Here is a 22062-nt window from a genome sequence, read left to right on the forward strand (position 1 = left end):
TCTTTCTTTCCTTCTTTCTTTCTTCCCTTCTTTCTTTCTTTCTTTCTATCTTTCTTTCTTTCATCTTTCTTTCTTTTTTCTTTCTTTCCCTCTTTTTTCTTTCCCTTTTTCTTTCTCTCTTTCTTCCTTCCTTTCTTCTTCCCTTCCTGTCTTTCTTTTTCTTTCTTTCTTTCTTTCTTTCTATCTTTCTTTCTTTCTTTGTTCCTATCTCTTTTTTCTTTCTATTTCTTTCTCTTTCTTTCTCCCTTCTTTCTTTCTTTGTCTTTCTTTCTCTTTCTTCCTTACTTCCTTTTCTTTCTTTCTTTCATCCTTCCTTCCTTTCTTCTTCCTTCCTTTCTTCTTCCTCCCTTTTTCTTTCTTCTTCCTTCTTTCCTTTCTTTCTTTTTTTCTTCCTTTCTTCATACCTTTCTTTCTTTTTCATTCCTTCCTTTATTTTTCTTTCTTTCTCTCTTTTTCTTTATTTCTGTTCTCTTTCTCTTTCTGTCTCTTTCTCTTTCTTTCTATCTGCCTTTCATCCTTTTTTCTCTTTTTACTTTTCTCTTTCTTTGTTTCTTTCATTCTTTCTGCCTTTTTTCCTTCTTCCTCTCTCTTTCTCTTTTACTCTTTCTTTCCTTTCTTCCTCCCTTCCTTCCTCTCTCTTTCTTTCTTTCATCTTATATTGGTTTGCAGTATAGGTACTATGTGGCCATAATATTTGGCCCATAGTCTACTTTCAGCACGCATCTCCCATCCCAAACAATCCCTCCAACCATCATTTACTTAGTGGTACCTTCTCTATCCCAGCTGCCTTCTCCCACAACTCAAACACAAAAGCTTGTAAGTGTATCTCACAGTGATTCAATTCAATTAAAAAAAAAAATGGGTGCGAGACGGGAGTGTACCTGTACCGCGTGTAGCTAACTACACGCTGTTTTTAGTTCCTGCATCAATCTATCGATTGACTACTCTATTGATTATTTGCCTACTCTACTGATGGTCTGACTCTACTGATTGAGTACTGATTGTTTGACTACCTTGTTTTTTGATTTCTGTTGAACTTTTGCCTACTTTGTTTTTGGTCTTGTTGAACTATTGCTCATTTTAGATTGGGTTTCTATTATCAACCCATGTGTTGTTTAGCCAACCGCATGGTTTGGCTCCTGTAAATTTGTTGCTTCCTGAGGGAAATTCCAAGAGATGGCTTGGCCCTTTATACAAATCCTTATTTTTTTTGTTTGTTTGATTTTATTTTATAGTCAAAGCTGCTCCTTCTCAAAAAAAAAATAGGGAGCTGGAGAGATAGCACAGCGGGTAGGGCATTTGCCTTGCACGCGGCCAACCCGGGTTCGATTCCCAGCATCCCATACGGTCCCCCGAGCACCGCCTGGAGTCATTCCTGAGCGCATGAGCCAGGAGTGACCCCTGTGCATCGCCAGGTGTGACCCAAAAAGCAAAAATAAATAAATAAATAAATAAAGCTGCTCCTTCTCACCCAGGCAGGGCTGGAGAGAGTCGCTGGCCAGCTAATAAAGGCTCCTTGATTTTTTTTCTTTATTTTTTTTTCTTTTTTTTGGGTGTCACACCCAAAGATGCTCAGAGGTGACTCCCGGCTCTGCACTCAGGAATTACTCCTGCAGTGCTCAGGGGACCCTACGGGATGCCAGGGATGGAACCCGGGTTGGCTGCGTGCCAGGCAGAGACCCTCCCCGCTGTCCCATCGCTCCGTTCGTTCCCAAAGGCTCCTGGACCTGAGACAAGATCATGACTCAGTGGGGCTTGATGGGGGTCTCTCGCCTATCCCATCCCTGGGCTGCCTCTCACCTGCCAGCCGCCCCGTTCTCCGAGCTCAGAGCACCCAGCTGACCTGCTCTTCCTCTGCCTTCCCCCCCCCCCGCCCAGGGATGGCGAGTGACGACGGCAAACGGGTCATCTGGTCCCTGGGGGAACCCATCGGGCTGCCTCGCAACGAGACGACGTTCGCCGAGTTACTGCGGGAGCAGGGCTACAGCACCGCCCTCATAGGTGAGACCCCGCTGGCGCGCTCTGCGCAGGCAGAAGACCCACCCAACGGGGGCCACTTCGTCCTTCGGGACGTGCGCTCGGGGGAACCCCTGAGAAGTGACCCCGCGTGTTGGTGAGGACAGAGACCCCGGCTCTAGTCTCCCTGGACCCCCCGGCCCCCAGTGTGCTTTCTTCCCAGAAATCCAGCGGCTGGCATAACCGTCGCTGCACTCCTGCGTGTTGCCGCTGCTTTGTGCTCCCTGGAGAGTCTCTCCGCCTCTTGGTCCTCCTGGCCTCTTGATGGACTGCAGGCATGCACACACATGCACATATGTGCATGCATACTCACATGCACACGCATGCACACACATGCGTGCACACATATGCATGCACATACACGCATGCACAAACATGTAGGTACACATGCATATGCACATGCATACACATGCACACTCATACATGTGCACACACACATACATACACAAGCACACACATGCATGCACACACACACATGGATACACAAATGCACACACAAGCACATACACACCTACATGGGCACACATTCATATGCACGCACACACATGCATGCATACACATGTGTACACACGCAAGGACACATGCACACTTGCACACACATAAGAACACACCATACATGTTCATGCACACACATACACACATGCCCATACACATACATGTATGCATGCATACACATGGACACAAACACATGCACATATAATCACACACATGCAGACACGCGCACACACATGCATACACATGCACACGTGTACACACATAAGCACACTCATATGCACATACACACATGCACACACAAGCACATACACACATGCACACACACAAGCACATACACACATGCACACACCCAAGCATATACACATATGGACACACATGCACACACACGTACACACATGCACACACATACACATATTCACACAAACACATGCACACCCGCAAGGACACAGGCACACATGGACACACATAAGCACACACACATGCATGGACACGCACACATGCAAAGACACATGCACACGAGCACACACATAAGCACAAGCTTATGTACACACACCACACATGTGCACGCACACACATGCATGCTGATACACATACATGTATGCATGCACACATGTGCATGTAAACACACATGCACATATGAACACACATGCACACCCATGCAAGGACACATGCTCACGTGAGTACACATACGCATGTACACACATGCACACAGAAGCACATACACACATTCATGGACACACACATGCAGATATATGCACACACACATACACATATGGACACACGTGCACACACACAAGGACACATACACACATATAAGCACACATGCACATACACAGACCACACATGCGCGCACACATACACACATGCACACATATGCCAATACACATACATGTATGCATGAACACACATATGCACGCAAACACATGCACATATGAACACACACATGCACACACATACACACGCACACAGACACACACGTACACAAACACAAGGACACATGCAGAAGTGCACACACATTAGCACACACATGCACACACCACACATGTCATGGATACACATGCACGCACATGCCCATACACGTACATGTACACATACACAGATATGCATGCAAACACACACGCACACAGGCAAGGACACATGCACACGCACACACACATGCTCACACGTGCACGTATGCACGCAGACACACACATACACACGCAAGGACACATGCACACGTGCACGCACATTAGCACACACATGGACACACATCACACATGTAGACGGACACACATGCAGACACATGCATATGCACACACACATGCTCACACTATGCACATACACACGCATGCACACGTGCGCCCTTTCCTCCCCCATTGCCACCCTCTGTCTCTGTCAGACACGGCTCAGGCCTGCTCTCCCCAGCCTCCGCCGACCTTCCCGAGTGTGTCCGTCTGCCTGGGGCCGGCTCCCAGCTCTGGCCCCACACGGTTCCCGGCGGCCTCCCCCGTGGTTCTGCCTCGTCGGCGGTGCCCGAGCGGACAATGCGCCCCAGGGCCCGGCCGATCCTGCGCTTCCTGTCGTGGATTCCAAGATGTGGGTTTCCGAGAAGAATGTCCCTCCCTTGGCCCCTGCCCCGTCGACCCCCTCCACTCGGATACAGAATACGAGTCTATACAGAGACCCTTGCGACCTGCCCCCTCATCCCCACCCCTACATCGTGCTCCCCCCTACCCGCGTCCCTGCTGCTTGGGGGTGCTCATCTTCCAGAAGAAAGGCTGCAGGGGTGAAACTTGGGCCACGAGGTCTCTGTCTGTCTGACAGGTGTCTGTCTGATAAGATCAAGCATCCACCCATCAATCTACCCATCGATCTACCCATCCACTTGCTGTTCTACCAATCATTCGTCTACCTTATGTGCACCCACCCACCCACTTATTATTCCATCCTCTGTCCAAACCTCTGTCCGTCCACCCAGTCATCAGGCTAACAGTCTTTCATTTGTCGAAACTCTACCCGTCCATCCTTCTATCGATCAATTATCCATCACTATCATCTTCCCTCCGTTCATCCATTCATCCTTCTATCAATCTGCCTTCCATCAAATATCATCTATACTCCAGTCATCCATCCACCTTCTATCAATCTATTATCTATCAAATGTCAGCTACCCTCCGTTCATCCATCCACCTTCTATCAATCTACCATCCATCAAATATCATCTTCCCTCCGTTCATCCATCCATCCTATTGATCTCCCATCCACCAATTATCATCTCCTTCCTATTTATTCATCATCCATCCATCTGTCAATTCATTCATCAGTTATCGACCTATCACCCCTGCATCACCCCTTCATCCCACCCATCATTTATCCACCATGACCCTTCCATCATCTACACATCCATTCAATATCTCTTATGTAATTATCCATCTTCCAACCCCTAACCATTTACCTACCATTCACCCACACCCCTTCCATTCTTTATCTCTGTTAGTCATCTTTCCTTCATTCTTTCCTTCATTCTTTCCTTCCTCCTTTCTCCTTTCATCCTTCCTCTCCTCCCGTCCTTTGCTTCTTCCTTGCTTTTCCTTCCTCTCTCCTTTCTTCCTTTGCTTCTTCCTTCCATCCTTGCTTCCTTCCTTCCTCTGCTTCCCTCCTTTTTCCTTCTTTCCTCTCCTTCCTTCGCTCTTTTTCTCTCTCAATCTCCTTTTTCTCTCTCCCTTCTTTCCTTCCCTCCTTCTCTCCCTTTCTTTCTCCCTCTCTCCCTTCCTCCCTTTTTCCTTCCTTCCTCTCTTCTCCTTCCTTACTTATTTTCCTTCTTTCTTCCTTCCTTCCCTTCTTTCTCTCTTTGCCTCTCTCTCCCTTCCTTCCCTCCTTCCTTCCCCCCTTCCTTACTTCTTCCTCCTTTCTTTCCTTCCTCCCATTCTTTTTTTCTTTATTTCTTCATACATCTATGCACCCACCTACACAGGTGCCTGTCTGACTTATAACTTATCTGTGTATCCATTCATCAATCCTTTCATCTATTTATCCATCCATCCTTGTTTCTCCGTATTTATCTATCTCTGTGATCTAATATCGCTTCCTATTTACCTACTTCCCTCTCTCTGCCTCTGTCTGTCCACCCAGCTGTCCATCACCAGCCATCCCCTCTCTGTTCCCCTTTCCGTGCCAGGTCTTAGTGACCCTGGCTTTGTCCTCCCCCTGGATGAAGCCAACCTCTTGTCCACCACAGACTCACAAGTGTTTGTTCGTCCTTTGATTTCTTGTGGCACCTGGAGTCGGACACCCGTATCTTAACCCAAATGTCTGCAAACCAACGAGAAGCCAGCTCATTTTTTTAGTGAAGCAAACAAAACAAACAACAAAAAGAGAGAGAGAGAGAGAGAGAGAGAGAGAGAGAGAGAGATCAATCACCCTGATTTTTGTTCCTGAGTTCTTAATTTTCCCAAATGAAGAGTGAGTGTGTGGCCACGGCATGTGGCTTCACATCTTTGTGTGTGTGTGCGTGTGTGTGTGTGTGTCTGTGTGTACTTCATTTCAGGAAAATGGCATCAAGGCTTAAATCGCCACGTTCGAGGCGATCACCATCACCACCCGTCTCACTACGGCTTCGATTACTTCTACGGCATGCCCTACGGACTAGCGGACGACTGCTGGCCCCACCCCTCCCGGGACGCGGAGCTGGCCCTCTCGGGGAAGATGGGTCTGCTGGTCAAGCAGCTGATCGCCCTGGCCGTGGCCACCTTCATCTTGGGGATAGTCCTGCACTTGCCCTGCGTGTGCTGGACCCTCATCCTGGTCCCGGTGGTCCTGATCGTCCTCCTGAGCTACTTCTGGTTCGACAGCTACGGGTCCACGCTCTACTGGAACTGCGTCCTCATGCGAGGCCACGACATCACGGAACAGCCCATGAAGGCAGAGCGTGCCGGGTCCATCATGGTCCAGGAAGCGACCGCCTTTCTAGAAAGGTAAATTCCCGGGCTGGAGGGATAGCACAGCGGGGAGGGCATTTGCCTTGCACGCAGCCAACCCGGGTTCGATTCCCAGCACCCTATATGGTCCCCTGAGCACTGCCAGGAGTGATTCCTGACTGCAGAGCCTGGAGGAACCCCTGAACATCGCTGGGTGGGACCCAAAAATGAAAAACCGAAACAACAACAACAAACCCTCCAAATAAAATCTGTAATTTCACTGCTCCATCTACTCCTGAAATTCCTTTCTGGGAGGTGAGACCAGAACCCAGTAACCCTGGGTCCCGGGGGGCAGAGGCAGATGGGGAGAAAGTGACCGTCTCTCTCCTCCCCGCCTCACATGAGCCCCCCCAGGGGGCCCGCCGGCATCAGTTTTCCAGCTCCCCAGACAAGTCGCCTGATGTATTTGCAGGAACCAGAATCGGCCGTTTCTCCTCTTCTTCTCCTTCCTCCACGTCCACACTCCTCTGTCCACGACCGACGCCTTCCTGGGCACCAGTAGCCACGGCCTGTACGGGGACAACGTCCAGGAGATGGACGCCATGCTGGGTAAGTGGCTACACTGGACTCACAAATCAGGACTCAGAGGGGACCTGGGGTGGATGATGGTGACCAGAGATGCTCAGGTCCATGCTGGCTTCTGCATCTTGCCTTTGGGGCCACAGTGAGACGTTCTGTGATGGTGTTAATGCCATTATTTCACCCTAGACATCTCGGGAGACCTTGGCCGAGACATTGGTGCTGGGAACACATTTTAGCGCGGCTGCATTCATGGTTTTGGTTGTGTGGGTTGCTTGGCTACAGGCATTTGTGTGTGTGTGTGTCCCCGTGGTTGGAGGGAGGGAACGCAGAGGTCTGGATGACAGTTTGAGATTAATTGGTCCTTCCTGCTTCGTAGACACAATGCGTGATACCGAGAGTGCAGTGGACCCCAGGAAAAGTCCGTTGACTCTGAACAATCAAACTCAAATCAGTTCTTGCCCTTCCATCTGCTCTGCTGGATTCCAGTGAGCACCTTTCGATTCTCCAATCTCCAGCCTATCCCGTCTACCTCCCAGCCCCCCGCCCCTCACGAAATTCTCCAATGTTGACACCCTTTCACAAAACAGGAAACTTGAATTTCCCGGCTTCTTGGAGCTTGGGGCTGAGTTAGAAATCTCCGATTCAGATCAGCGCGCACCGCAGCCTTGGTGCTCACATGTTACCCTGACGTAAGAGGAAATAGGCTAGACTGTTTGGAAACGATTGAAAGAAAAGCATAATAGCTGTATTTGTTCGATGCGGGGAAAAGGTAATGACATTCTCCCAATGAGATTACGGTTGGCATGAAACAGAATTGGGGCAAATAGGAAACGCTTTGGAAATTTGAATTGGAACCCAGGAACTTTTGGTGCATTGAAAATACTGGGGGAAAAAAGAGAAAAATGGAAGAGGTAATACAGCAGGGAGGGCAGTTGCCTTAAATGCTGCCGATTCAGGTTCAATCTCCAGCATTCCGTATCCTCTCCGGAGCCCTGTCAGGAGTGATCTCTGAGTATTAAGCCTGTAGTAAGCCTTGAGTATCCTTGGGTGTGGCTCCAAAACCAAAAGAGAAAAAGAAAAGAGGAAAGAAAACTCTGGATTCTTAGATCTGCTGATGACAAGGCTCATGGGACTGCAGAGTGTTGGGAATTGAACCAGGGTCAGCTGCATACAAAGCATGCATCCTCACCCTCGTTCTATTACCCTGACCCTCCAATAAAAATTAGAGCCGTGTCACTTACATCACTTGACATCCTGTTCATCTTCGATTTGCTCAAGCGGGCGCCAGTAACGTCTCCATTCATCCCTGTTTCGTGCTAGTATAGCCCAATGGTATGTGTTTGCTCCAGGAACACGAAGAGCCTCAAACCGTTCATAGACAGCAGGCAGATTGGGCGATAGTTGCCGATGTCGTGGATGTCTCCCTTCTTGTACAACAGAAGGGTCCTGCTGGTCTTCCATTGGGACGGAACCTTGCATTCGGACAGGTCGTGTGTGAAGAGCCGAGCCAGTGTATTGACGAGTACTGGAGGCAGATTCTTCAGGTGTTCGGGTCTGACTTTGTCTGGACCAGGTGCTGTATGCATCTTTACTGATGAAATGATGTGTCGGATTTCGGAAGGGAGGACGTTGGGAACGACATATCCATCCTGCGGAATTTGGTATATGGGCAAGTGTACGTGGCTGTCGAAGAGATCCGAGTAGAAATCGTGAATAATCCTCTCCGTTGCCCTTCTGGAAGATGTGATAGATCCATCAGGACGTCGGAGGGCAGTCATCTTGGTCTTGTAGTTGGCGAAGGACAGGCGAGCGTTGCGAATACTTCTCCTGGCTTCTGGCACATCGGCCAACACTGCTGCTCTTCTCTGTTTGAGGTCTTCCTTTATCACCTCTCTGCACAGCTTTGCGAGCTCAGATGTTAGCTTGTGATTGCCTGAGGCTCATGCCAAACCACATTGGCGAATGAGCTCAAGAGTTTCCAAAGACAGGCGTCTGTTTGTGGCTTTCCCACTCTCGGCATTCCTCACACAGTCATGGAGGTGCTGAACCAGTCGATCGTATTCTTTGTTGTGTTGTCAACAACAGAATCTCCCCATATCGCTGCAATGGTGCCAAAGAGCTCCTAGTTGGTGGTCGTTCTGGGAGTTCTCTTCTGAAACTTTGCAGCCCTTTCTCCCCACCCCGCGTAGGCGACAAAGATAGAAACTGCCGGCAGTGAGCCACATCTATTCAAGCGTAATCGTCAAATTTGGGTTGTTAGGCATTCAAATGAATCAATACTCATGGCCAAGTTCGTGTTGACAAGGACACAGACACCACCGACGCCTCTATTGTCGCATGTTCCGAGGAACAGTTCTTTTACAGTGTCGAAAATGGCGTGATGTGATTGATGCCTTCTCCTCTCAGTCAGACCAATGACGTCGTACTTGATCTTCTGAGCTTGCACCATCAGGTCCTCGATGGATGCTTCCGATGCCAGCGTACGTGTGTTGAAAGTACAGACAATCATTTTAGTCCTTCTTCATTTTAGCTGTCTAGTTTGTCCCTGAGACTTGATCAGCTTCTCCTTGCTCATCCTTCTTAACGCTGCCATATTGGGGGCTCTTTCAGTGTCAGGGGAATGAGGCCCATCGTTGTCACTGTTTTTGGCATATCGAATACACCACGGGGAGCATGCCAGGCTCTGCCGTGCGGGTGGGATACTCTCAGTAGCTTGCCGGGCTCTCCGAGAGAGACAAAGGAATCGAACCTGGGTCGGCCGCGTGCAAGGCAAATGCCCTATCTGCTGTGCTATCGCTCCAGTCCACCTTTTTAAATTTTTATTTTTTTTAATTATTATTATTTTTTAAATTGAATCAGTGTGAGAACAGCTACAGGGCTTTCAGGATCAAGTCTCAGTCATACAATGATCAAACACCCGTCCCTTCACCAGTGCACATGTTCCATCACCAAGAACCCCAGCAGAACCCCCTCCCACTCCCCCACTGCCTGTGTGGAAGATGATTTTCACTTTACTCTCTCTTTACTTTAATTACGTTCAATTTTCGACAGAAAACCCACTATCATTACTTGGAGTTTTTCCCCCCAACCATCAGACCTCTAGAAATGGCATCATTAGATCATATGTTCTCTATTGCTGAAGTCCAGAGGTATTTCTGCCCGCAGCCACATCCCAAAATTGTTTTGTGTACCTCTGGGATCGTGGCTGTTCAGGAGTAGAGGAGTTGTTCGTGGGTGGCCACTTGGGGTCTCATTTGGGCGGGGAGCAGGGCCGGTTCTGCCCCCCACCCCATCGCGAGATTCCCCGTGTGTCCCCATCACTCCTACCTCTCTGTCCAATTGGCTCTGAAAGGTGGGGGTCTCCATGCTGCCGTAAAGGGGAAAAGGCCGAGGGACAAAACCCTTCTCCTCCCGGGGCTGCCCGGGGCCATAGCTTAGTTCACAGTCGAGGACTGTATCTGCCAGCAGCCGCTGCGTTTCCGAGGTTGGTTCCTGTGCCTCTGGGATAGTGGCCGCTCAGGGGTGGGAGGGCGGTTCCTGAGCGGGTTTCGTATGTAAGGAAATGTCTCTCGGCTGCGTAAGACATAGAGAAATAGTTTGGAGAAATAGCCCCGGTCCCACATCCCAGAGCCATGCTAGTAGAAGCTCAGTGTCGCCGGGACTCCATCTGGAGAAGGCAGGGGGGCTGCACCTTCTCCGTCTGGCACCCTGGTGTTGTTGGCCCCGTCTGGGGTCTGGAGCCTTCTCCGGCTTGCGGTTCTCACCGGCTCAGATTCTTCACTGTTCTCCAGTCCGCCTTATTAAATAAATCACAAAATCCAGTTAATCACCGATTTCTCGGGCGGGCTCAGTAACCTCTCATTTCGTCCTTTCCCTGAGATCTCAGAAGTCTCTCTCGACTCGGCCCTCCCAACGATGTTGCACTGGGGGCTCTTCAGGGTCAGGGGAATGAGATCCAGCTTATTACTGGATTTTGCATATGAATACACCATGGGAAGCTTGTAAGGCTGTCCCTTGTGGGCAGGAAACTCTCAGTATCTTGCCAGTTTCTCCCAGAGGGAGAAGTAGGCTACAAGATATCATGCGGCCGCAATGCGGCCACGCGCTTCTGAGAGCTTGCTTTTAAGTCTCTCTCTGGATGTTGGCCGTTGATGGGATTACACACACCTGGGTTCCTCTGCCAGGAATTATTTATTAAATAAATAATTTTTAAAATATGTTGAGTGTTCAGTGATTTCTGGAGGGGCACTGAGCCCCTCGCAGCTGGGAATCCTTTGCAGAGCTGAGAGTGACAGAGAGTGGGACGGGGGGGTCTCCTTTGGACACCCCCCCACAGGGAATGCTGGGTTATGTCACTGCCTCAGTGCCTGTTTTTTCATTCTCTAGTTCTCTCCGTTTCCTTGTCTTCTTCACTCTTAGGGGAGCTTCTGAAAGCCGTGGACCGCCTATCTCTCACCAATCAGACCCTCGTCTATTTCACATCTGACCACGGAGGACACTTGGAGGCGCGGAGGGGCCACGTGCCGCTCGGAGGATGGAACGGGATCTTCAAAGGTGTGGGGAGAAAGTAGAGCGTCTGTGTGCGTGTGAGTGTGTGTGTGTTTGTGTGTGTGAGTGTGTGTGAGGGGTGGGGATGTGGGAGCGGGACATATGAGTTTTTCTGTTCTTGTTGTGAGAGCCACTGACGGGAAGAGAGGAGGGTGCGACAGGGAGTGAGTCTGTTTGTCGGAGTGTTGGGGAAATGCGCTCGAAGGCGGGTGAGGGGGAATATGAATAAGCCAGTGGCCTCGGAATGCTTGCTTGCTTGCTTGCTTCCCTCTTCCTTTTTCTTTCTTCCTTCCTTTCTTCTTTCTATGTTTCATTCTTTCTTTTATTTATTCCCTCTTTCTTTTCTTTCTTTCTCTTCCTTCCTTTGTTTCTTTCTTCCTTCCTTCCTTTCTTTGTTTCTCTTTCTTCCTTTCTTTTTCCTTCCCTCTTCCTTCCCTCTTCCTTTCCTTCCTTCCTTCTTTCTTTCTTTTTTCTTTCTTTCTTCCTTTCCTTCTTTCTTCTCTTTTTCTCCCTCCCTCCCTCTCTCCTTCCTTCCTTTCTTCCTTCCTTCCTTCCTTCCTTCCTTCATTCATTCCTTCCTTGCTTCCTTCTCTCTCTCTCTTTCTTTCTCTTTCTTTCTTTCTTTCTTTCTTTCTTTCTTTCTTTCTTTCTTTCTTTCTTTCTTTCTTTCTTTCTTTCTTTCTTTCTTTCTTTCTTTCTTCCTTTCCTTCTTTCCTTCTTTCTTCTCTTTTCTTTCTCCCTCCCTCCCTCCCTCTCTCCCTTCCTTCCTTCCTTCCTTCTGTGAAAAGTATAAATGCATGTACGCGGAAGGGTGATGTGTCATGATGTGTGTTCGTGGGCTCTCAGGGAGGCTCTCTCTTTCTCTCTCTCTCTTGCTCTCGCTCTCTCTCTCCACTCATGTTCAGTGCTCACGAGACGCTGTGTATGGACTGGATCGGGTTGGCTTCTCCTTTGTGCTCTTTTTCTGTGTGTGCCGCTGTGCTCTTGTCTGTCTGTCTCTCTATCTCTGACTCTGTCTCTGTCGTCTCTCCTGTGGTCTCTACCGATCTCTCCTATTCTGATCTCTCTCCGGAGCCCTTCAGCTTCTCTCTCTGGAGACTTTGTCGCTCTCACTTCTGACTCGGACTCTTACTTCTGAGTCTAACCCTCACTTCTGACCCTGACCCCCTCCGCTCTTACCGACCTAGTTTATATAGCGATCACATAGGGTGGTGACACAAAGGTGGGTTGAACATAAACAATTCAACAAAGAAGGGTAAGACCACTCCTCCAGATTAACTCAAGGATAAAATCTCATCTAAGGAGATTAGATTAGATTAGATTAGATTAGATTAGATTAGATTAGGTGATCCGCTTTAGGGAGGGATCCCATCCAGGCTGTGTTGCTTTCTTCCTTCCTCAGCTAGTGATCCACTTAATTACTTGTAGTAAATCTACTTCTAGTACTTCTAGCAATGTCTTTCTGTCTGAGCACAGTAAGAGACATATCAAACTCAAAGTTTGGTTCTTCCTGAGGACATTCACTATCTATTCCAGACCACAGTCCTCAGGCCAGGTGAGTCTTCCTAACCCCAGCAGGGTCCTACTCTCGTCGTTACTTTTGGATCATGACAGAGTTTGTCTATGACCATGCTCTCAACTTACAGTTGAGTATTGTGGCACTTTGGCCTGGCCCATTTCAATGCCAGGGTAGCTCACAGCTTGCCCTGGGGTCCATTCCGTCCCTCGTCAGGACCCTGCTTTTGGGGTGCTAGGAACTAAGAGCAATTGAGTTGAGCAAGCAGATGCCCAGGAGTAAATATTATTGGAGCCGATCAACTCCCAAGTTATAAGAGCATAATATTAACTGTCTTTCTGTGTCCATACAGAAAGGACATTGCTCTAAGGTAAACTATGTTCCCTGTGGCAAGGCTGAAAGGACAAACCCAATGTTATCCTACACTTTCGTTCTTTTTTACTTTCTTTTTTTGCTTTTTTTTGGTTTTTTGCTTTCTTTTCTTTCTTTCTTTCTTTCCTCTTCCTTCCTTTTCTTTCTTTTTTGTTCTTCCTTCTTTCCTTGCTCTTTCCTTTCTTCCTTCCCTCCCTCTTTTCCTCCCCCTCTCCATCCCCCTCTTCTCCTCCCCTCCCCTCTCTCCCTCCCCCTCTCTCCCTCCCCCCTCTCTCCCTCCCCCTCTCTTCCTCCCTCCCTCACTCCCTCCATCACTTCCTTCCCTCCTTATTTTTTCCTTCCTTCCTTCCTTCCTTCCTTCCTTCCTTCCTTCCTTCCTTCTCCTTCCTTCCTTATTTCTTCTTCCTTCCTTCTTTCATTCATACAATACTGCAACACCTAATCCTCCACCACTGCCCATTCCCCACCATCCATTTCCCTAATTCCCCTCTCCCCTCCACTCCCCAAGTTTCCTTCCCTCTCATGCGGTCTTCCTCTCTTTATTCCACCCTCTTTTTCTGTCTCTCTCCTCTCTCTCCCTCTTTCTCTCTCTCTCTCTCTCTCTCTCTCTCTCTCTCTCTCTCTCTCTCTCTCTCTCTCTCTCTCTCGTTTCAGCGTTTGCCATAGAGGTAGGAAGAGGCGGTCATGTTCGTCCCTTTCCCTGTTTTCAGCACCCAGTTCTTCTCCTGAGTGTCTGCCACGTGACATTCTAGGGGAGAGTCTTGGCGTTGAAGCAGAAGTCTCTCATCAGCGCGAGAAAGACCTTGGCACCAACATACACAGAAGGGACCCTTGTCGCGGGCATTCTGGCAGCCCGAGCTCCTGGGAGTGTCCGAGAGTGGACCCCACTGACCCTCCGTTTCCTCGGTGCAGGTGGCAAGGCCATGGGCGGCTGGGAAGGAGGCATTCGGGTCCCGGGGATCGTGCGCTGGCCCGGGAAGGTCCCCGCGGGACAGGTGATCGACGAACCCACCAGCCTGATGGACGTCTTCCCCACGCTGGCGACTCTGGCGGGGGCCGAGGTACCGCAGGACAGGTGAGGCCCCAGGCCACCAAGGGACCCTCTGCACTACAGCGGGACTCGGGATTCGGGATCCCCTTTGATACTGCAACGCAGCCGCCATCTGATTCTGTTGCGTGGATTTGTTTTCCCAGTGAAAGAACAACCCTTGTCTGTGTTGGGGCCACACCTGCAGGTGCTCGGGGAACCCTAGGAGGGGTGGGGAAGTGAGCGAGGTAGATCACATGCTGTCTTTCTTTCTTTCTTTGTTTCTTTCTTCTTCTCTCTCTCTTTCTTTCTTTCTTTCTTTCTTTCTTTCTTTCTTTCTTTCTTTCTTTCCTTCTTTCTTTCTTTCTTTCCTTCTTTCTTTCTTTCTCTTTCTTTCTCTCTTCCTTCCTTCCTTTCTTTTTTCTTTCAACCCTTTCTTCCTTCCTTTCTTTCCTTTTTTCTTTGTTTCTTTGTTCTTTCTTCCTGTCTTTCTTCCATTTTCTTTTTCTTTCTTTCTTTCTTTTACTCTTTCTTTCTTCGTTCTTCTTTCGTTTTCTTTTTCTTCTTCGTTGTTTTTCTTTATTTCTTCCTTCCTTTCCTCCCTCTTCCTTTTATTTCTTTCTTTCTTTCTATCCTCCCTCTTCCTTTTCTTTCTTTCTTTCTTTCTTCATTTCCTTCCCTCCTTCTTTCTTTCTTTTCTAATTTCCTTCCTTATTTCTTTCTTTCCTTCTTTCCTCATTTCCTTCTTTCTTTCATTTTCTTCCTTCTTTCTTTCCTTTCCTCATTTTCTTTCTTCATTCTTTCTTTCTGTCTTTCCTCATTTCCTTCCTTCTTTGTTTCTATCCTCTCCTCATTTCTGCCCTTCATTCTTTCTTTCTCTACTTTTCTTTCTTTCCATTTTTTAACTTTTTATTTCTTGTCATCCCTACCTCTTTTCTGCCCTTCTTCCCTTCTTTTCCTTCCATCCCATTCCTTCCCTTTTTCCCTTTTCATTTCCTTCTCTTCCCTTCCCTTACATTCCTCCCTCATCCCTCCCGTCCTTCTCTCCCTTCTTCCCTCCCTCCCTCTTTCCCTCACTCCCTCCCTTCCTCCCTTCTTTTCTCCCTCCCACCCTCACTTTTTATTTCTTCCTCTTTCCTTCCTCCCATCTCCCTTCTCCCTTTGTCCTACCTTCTTTTTTGGCCACTCCAAGTGGTGCTGAGGGCTTGCTCCTGGCAGGGCTCAGAGACCCTTTGCTGAACTAGGGATTTAGCACAAGTCACCCGCAAGCCAGAAAGTGCCATGAGACCTTGCTCTCGCTCTCTGTCGCCTCTTTATTTTTCATTTTTTGTTTGTTTAGAGGCCATGCCTCATGCCACTCAGGGCTTACTTCGGTCTCTGTGCTCAGGCTTCACTCTTGATATTGTTCGGTGGACCCTATAGGAATTAAACCCAGGTTGGCCACATGCAAGGCAAACTCACTACCCATTGTACTATGCATCCAGTACCTCTACTTTTTATTTTTTTTAAGTAGGCTCCATGCCGGAAATCTTAGTGTTGGTGGCAGAGTGTTTGACCTCCTCTCATTTCATCCATGGAACTGGTGTATTCTGTGATTTTGGCCTTTGTTAGAGCTGCGTAGTATTCCACTGTACATACAGCACGTGTGTTTTTTAATTGATTGAGATCTGTGGTTTATAATACTGTGAATGATGGCTTCTCATGCACATCCTCCCACATCACAGCTGTTACCACAGTGCCCACATCCCTCCCCCAAGGATCCAAACACCTTTCCTCCAACCGCCTCCAACCAAGTTAGTGCTATGTCTCAATTTTTCTTGCTTTCTTGCCTTTGGCTCTAAGTTGCTGCCTGGTTGTGTATCATGAAATCCCACCTATGTGAGAGAGTGTTCCGTGTCTCCCCTTTTCCCTCTGACTGACTCAGCTCGGCATGATCTGCTTTAGTTCCAGCCCAATGATGCCAATTGTGGGGCTTTGTCCTTTTTTTGAGCTGCGTAGTATTCCACTGTGTCTATAAAGCACAATGTCTTGATCATTTCACCTGTGACTAATCCTTTGGGTTGTTTTCATATTTCAGCTATTGTGTGAGGTGTTGTTCAGAGTCAGAGTCAGGTGGGTCCCTCTGGTGCTGCATAAAAGATGCTGGACACGTGTCTCCCACAGTCCACTGTGTTTGTGCTGTAGCTTGGAGGAGGGTCTGACTCTGCTCACTGCCCTTCATACTGCCACTTGCACCGGTCACGGCTCAATTTTATCATCTCAGCCCCCCACATGCCGGTCGCTGCCTTCCTCCTGGAGACCCCACCTGTCGGGGAGTTTACCGCCATGAATCTCAGCCGATGAACCCAGGATGGTCCCCTGGGGTCTGCCCCCATCAGTGCCTTGCCCCCGGCCCTTGGCTCACCTCCCGCGCCCGCCCCTGGTTGTCTCCGCAGACACATCGACGGCCGTGACCTCATGCCCCTGCTTCTCGGCGAGCAACAGCACTCGGAGCACGAGTTTCTCTTCCACTACTGCGAGGTGTACCTGCACGCGGCCCACTGGCGCCCCAGAGACAGTGAGTGCCCGGCCCCACCCGAGGGTGCCCGGCCCACGCCCACCCGCCCATCTGCCTCCACTGCTCCCTCCCTCCCTCCCAACAAATCGCTAGCTTCTAGAATTGCTGCTGAAAAAAATTCTTCTTTTTCTTCATCTTCTTCTTTTTCTTCTCATCATCATCATCTTCTTCTCTTCTTCTTCTTCTTCTCTTCTTCTTCTTCTTCTTCTCCTTCTCCTCCTCCTCCTCCTCCTCCTTCTCCTTCTTCTCCTTTCTCTTCTCCTTCTTCTCCTCTTCCTCCTTCTCCTCCTCCTCCTTCTGCTTCTTTCTTCTTCTCCTTCCTCTTCCTTGTCTTCCTCTTCCTCATCTTCTTCCTCTTCCTCTTCTGCTTCTTCTCCTTCTCCTTCTCCTCCTTCTGCTTTTTCTTCTCCTTTTCCTTCTCCTCCTTCTGCTGCTTCTTCTCCTTCTTACCTCCTCCTCCTCCTCCTCCTCCTCCTCTTCTTCTTCTTCTTCTTCTTCTTCTTCTTCTTCTTCTTCTTCTTCTTCTTCTTCTTCTTCTTCTTCTTCTTCTTCTTCTTCTTCTTCTTCTTCTTCTCCTTCTCCTTCTCCTCCTCCTCCTCCTCCTCCTCCTTCTCCTTATTCCATTATTCTCCACCAGCCGTGAAAAACAGACATATGTAGTAAACTTAGCACTGAGCTGCTATATAACCCAGGAATTCCACTTTGGGTCATCTACCCCCGAGAAAAAATTTATAATAATGAAAAAGGAAATCTGCAGCAATTGGCACAATACCGATCAGCCGGACAACAGTTGACCAGATGATGAACACATAGTCTGTAGACACGCAAGGAACAACACAATCATGCAATTCACACTGACTTCTTTTGTGTGTGTAGTGGTGGTGGGGGGGGTGCCACACTTGGCAATGCTAGGGACTGACTCCTGGCTCTGTGCTCATGGCTGACTCCTGACCGTGCTCTGGACAGACTCCTGGTTCAGTGCTCTGGGCTGAGTCCTGGCTCTGTGCTCAAGGCTCATTCTGGCTCTGTGCTCAGGGCTCACTCCTGCCTCTGTGCTCATAGCTGACTCCAGGTTCCCTGCTCGGGGCTGACTACTTGCTCTGTGCTGAGGGCTGATTCCTGGCTCTGTGCTCAGGGCTCACTCTTGACTCTGTGCTCAGGGATCTCTCCTGGCAGTGCTCAGGGGACCGCATGGATGCCGAGTGGAACCCGGGTCTACCGCGTGTAACTCAAACGCCGTCTGCCCTCTCCGATCTCTCCCGCCCAGGTCTGGCCATCTGGAAGGTCCATTACGTGACCCCCCGTGTTCGAGCCGCGGGGGCCCAGGCCTGCTACACGTTCTACTATTGCAAGTGTACCGGGGACCATGTCACGTACCATGACCCCCGCTGCTCTTCGACCTCAGCCGGGACCCGTCAGAGTCCAGGCCCCCTGACTCGGGACACGGAGCCCATGTACGACACGGTGATCCGCAGGGTGGGGGAGGCGGTGAGGGAGCACCGTCGCTCCGTGCTCCCGGTGCCCATTGAGGTGTCCAAGGAGAAAAAATTCAGCCCCTGGCTCACGCCCTGCTGTGGCCTCTTCCCCTTCTGTCTGTGCGACCGGGAGGGGGGTCGCTCGGACACGAGCTCTCCTGCAGACACGGATGCGGGGACACGTTAGCGTGGTTCTTACAGGACCCCGGGGTGGCTGTCCTGGACAGGTGAAGGCAATAAAGGACTGTGAGACCGGGACGGATGCTTCTAGTTTATTTCCTTCCCTGTTTGTTTTTGGGTTTTAAATTTTTAAAAACTTTTTTTTGAGTGTTGTGTGAGACAGACCCTTACAAAGCTGTTCCCGATTGGGTTTCAGGCATAGAGTGTTCCAACCCCCGTCCCTCCACCAGGGCACATTGCCCAGACACCAGTGACCCCAGGGTCCCTCCCTTCACCGCCCACTCCCCTCATCATCCCTGACCACCAAGGTGTGATCCTGGTCACAGAGCTAGGAGTGAGCCCTATCACCGGGTGTGGCACAGAAAACAGAAGGAAAAAAAAAGAAAGAAGAAAGAAAGAAAGAAAGAAAGAAAGAAAGAAAGAAAGAAAGAAAGAAAGAAAGAAGAGAAAGAAAGAAAGAAAGAGAAAAAGGAAGGAAGGAAGGAAGGAAGGAAGGAAGGAAGGAAGGAAGGAAGGAAGGAAGGAAGGAAGGAAGGAGGGAGAGAGGGAGGGAGGGAGGGAGGGAGGGAAGGAAGGAAGAAAGGAGGAGCAAGGAAGGAAGGAAGGAAGAGAAACGAGGGAAGAAAGGAAAGAGGGAAGGGTGGAAAGAAGAAAATAAGAAAAGAGGAAGGAGAGAAAAAAGGAGGAAGGGCGGAAGGGAAAGGGATAGAAGTAAGAAAGGGAGGGGGGCTGGATCCATAGCACAGCGGGGAGGGCGTTTGCCTTGCACGCCGCCGACCTGGGTTCGATTCCCAGCATCCCATAGGGTCCCCCGAGCACCGCCAGGGGTGATTCCTGAGTGCAGAGCCAGGAGTAACCCCTGACCATCGCCGAGTGGGACCCAAAAAGGAAAAGAAAGAAAGAAAGAAAGAAAGAAAGAAAGAAAGAAAGAAAGAAAGAAAGAAAGAAAGAAAGAAAGAAAGAAAGAAGAAAGAAAGAAAGAAAGAAAGAAAGAAAGAAAAACGTAGCTGGGCCTGAGATGATGGGACATTGTCCACCAACACAGCCCCAGTGGAGTCAGGTGCAAGGTCATCCGTGATGCAGGACCTGCCTCTGGTCCCGTCTGGTCACTGCATCCCCAATGCCGGCGTGACAGGACACCACGGACGGCACTAGCCTGGCACGCAACCAACGCCAGCTCAATCCCATGCCCAGAGCCCCGTAAGACCCACCGCGAGAGACCAGGAGTGGCCGGGAGTGACCCCGTGAGCTGAGCCGGGCGTCGGGGAGCCTCCCCGGGGTGGAACGGGGGCCGAGAAAACAAACAGCAGAAACAAACAGGGAAGTTGGCGGAGAGATTTATTTCCAAGGAACCCGCACCGCCAGCGCCACCAGGAAGGGTGTGGGTTACACTTTTCAAAAATTGACAAATTAAAACCGAAAGGTTACAAATAGGATCCTGGGCGGGGGGGGGGGTCGGAGTGATTGGACAGTGGGTCAGGCTCTTGCCGGGTGGGTGATGAAGGAGAGACGTAAGCTCGGGTTCGGTCCTCCCCCTCCAAGAGCCAAGCCCAGGACTCATCCCTGACCATCACCAGGAATGGCCCCCAGACCAAAAAAAAAAAATCAAAAACCAGCTTTTCCGGGAGGATCTCTGCCGTCTCCAAGGAAACCGCAGACCCACAAGGGTGCAAAGAAAAGGGCAGCTTGGTGAAAGCACTGAACTGAACGTGATGACCTCTTAGCGCGTGTATTTGCAACCATAGTGCACCAAAGGGGAGAGAGAGACTGAGAGAGAGAGAGAGAGAGAGAGAGAGAGAGAGACAGAGAGACAGAGAGATAGAGAGACAGAGAGACAGAGAGGACAGAGGACAGAGAGAGAGGACAGAGAGAGACAGAAGAGAGAGAGAGAGGGGGCTGGAGCAATAGCACAGCAGGTAGGGCATTTGCCTTGCACGCAGCCCGACCCGGGTTCGATTCCCAGCATCCCATAGGGTCCCCTGAGCACCGCCAGGGGTGATTCCTGAGTGCAGAGCCAGGAGGGACCCCTGAGCATCGCTGGGTGGGACCCAAAAAGCAAAAAAAAAAAAAAAAAAAAAAGGAGAGAGAGAGGAGAGATTGAGAGAGAGGGAGTGAGGTACAGAGAGAGAGGTAGGGGTGGGGGGTGATGGGAGGGACCGTGGGGACACTGATGCTGGGAAATGTGCCCTGGTGGAGGGCCGGGGGTTGGAGCACTGTGTGACGGAAACCCAATCATGGACAGCTGTGTCATGGTCTATCTCATGGATATTCCATAAAAATATTTAAGGAAAGGAAAAAAAAAGAAAAAGCTTAAAAAGAATTCAGGGTAGGGGGGAAGGGCTGATGTTTGCCTTAACAAGGATATGGCATTAAAGTTAAAATACACAACGGGGGGGGGGGGCGCTGGAGCGATAGCACAGCGGGGAGGGCGTTTGCCTTGCACGCGGCCGACCCGGGTTCGATTCCCAGCGTCCATAGGGTCCCCTGAGCACCGCCAGGAGTAATTCCTGAGTGCAGAGCCAGGAGGTGACCCCTGTGCATTGCCGGGTGGGACCCAAAAAGAAAAAAAAAATACACAACGGGGCTGGAGTGATAGCACAGCGGGGAGGGCGTTTGCCTTGCACGCAGCCCGACCCGGGTCCGATTCCCAGCATCCCATATGGTCCCCCTGAGCACCGCCAGGAGTAATTCCTGAGTCCATGAGCCAGGAGTAACCCCTGTGCAGCAACTGGGTGTGACCCAAAAACAAACAAACAAACAAAATACATTAAAGAAACTTGGGTGCATCGACACAGTGGAATACTATGCAGCTGTTAGGAGAGAGGAAGTCATGAAATTTGGTTCTAAGTGGATGGACATGGAGAGTCTCATGCTGAGTGAAATGAGTCAGAGAGAGGGACAGACAGAGAAGAACTGCACTCATTGGTGGAGTATAAAGTAACAGAATAGGAGACGGACACACAAGGACAGTAGAGACAAGGGCCAGGAGGATTGCCCCATGGTTGGGAGCCGCCTCCTGAGCTGGGGGAGAAGGCGGCTGGGATGAGAAGGGGTCACTGCGTCAGGGATGGTTGGAGGGATGCTCGGGATGGGAGACGTGTGCTGAGAGTCAACAAAGGATGCACTCGTGACGGCCTCTCGGTGTCTGTATTGCAAACCAGGATGCCCCAAAGCAGAGAGAGAGTGTGGGGGAGATTGTCTGCCATGGAGGCAGGGGGAGGGCGGGATGGGGGGACACTGGGGACAGGGGTGGTGCGGAATGGGGCACGGGTGGAGCGATCCATGTCCCGTCACTGTGTGACTGACACTCAAACACGAAAGCGTGTAAGTGGTTCTATCCCGGGCATCCCGTGGGCGCCCCCGGCCCACCAGGACAGAAGGCTCAGTGGACCCACCCG

At 50.0% G+C, this 22062-nt stretch overlaps 1 protein-coding gene across 1 annotated transcript in view; it reads left to right on the top strand.

Moving 5' to 3' along the window:
* LOC101541051 (arylsulfatase F-like) overlaps window positions 1–18671 on the top strand; it is a 45352-nt gene extending 26681 nt beyond the window's left edge. Inside the window, 9 exon segments of the mRNA XM_055123626.1 lie at window positions 1879–2001; window positions 6038–6464; window positions 6880–7016; window positions 11409–11543; window positions 14338–14500; window positions 16888–17009; window positions 18277–18387; window positions 18390–18436; window positions 18438–18671. Coding sequence (XP_054979601.1) covers window positions 1879–2001; window positions 6038–6464; window positions 6880–7016; window positions 11409–11543; window positions 14338–14500; window positions 16888–17009; window positions 18277–18387; window positions 18390–18436; window positions 18438–18671 — 1499 coding nt within the window.
* Window positions 18672–22062: the final 3391 nt, after the last annotated feature.

Source organism: Sorex araneus (assembly GCF_027595985.1).
Source record: "Sorex araneus isolate mSorAra2 chromosome X unlocalized genomic scaffold, mSorAra2.pri SUPER_X_unloc_5, whole genome shotgun sequence".
Classification (NCBI taxonomy): domain Eukaryota; kingdom Metazoa; phylum Chordata; class Mammalia; order Eulipotyphla; family Soricidae; genus Sorex; species Sorex araneus.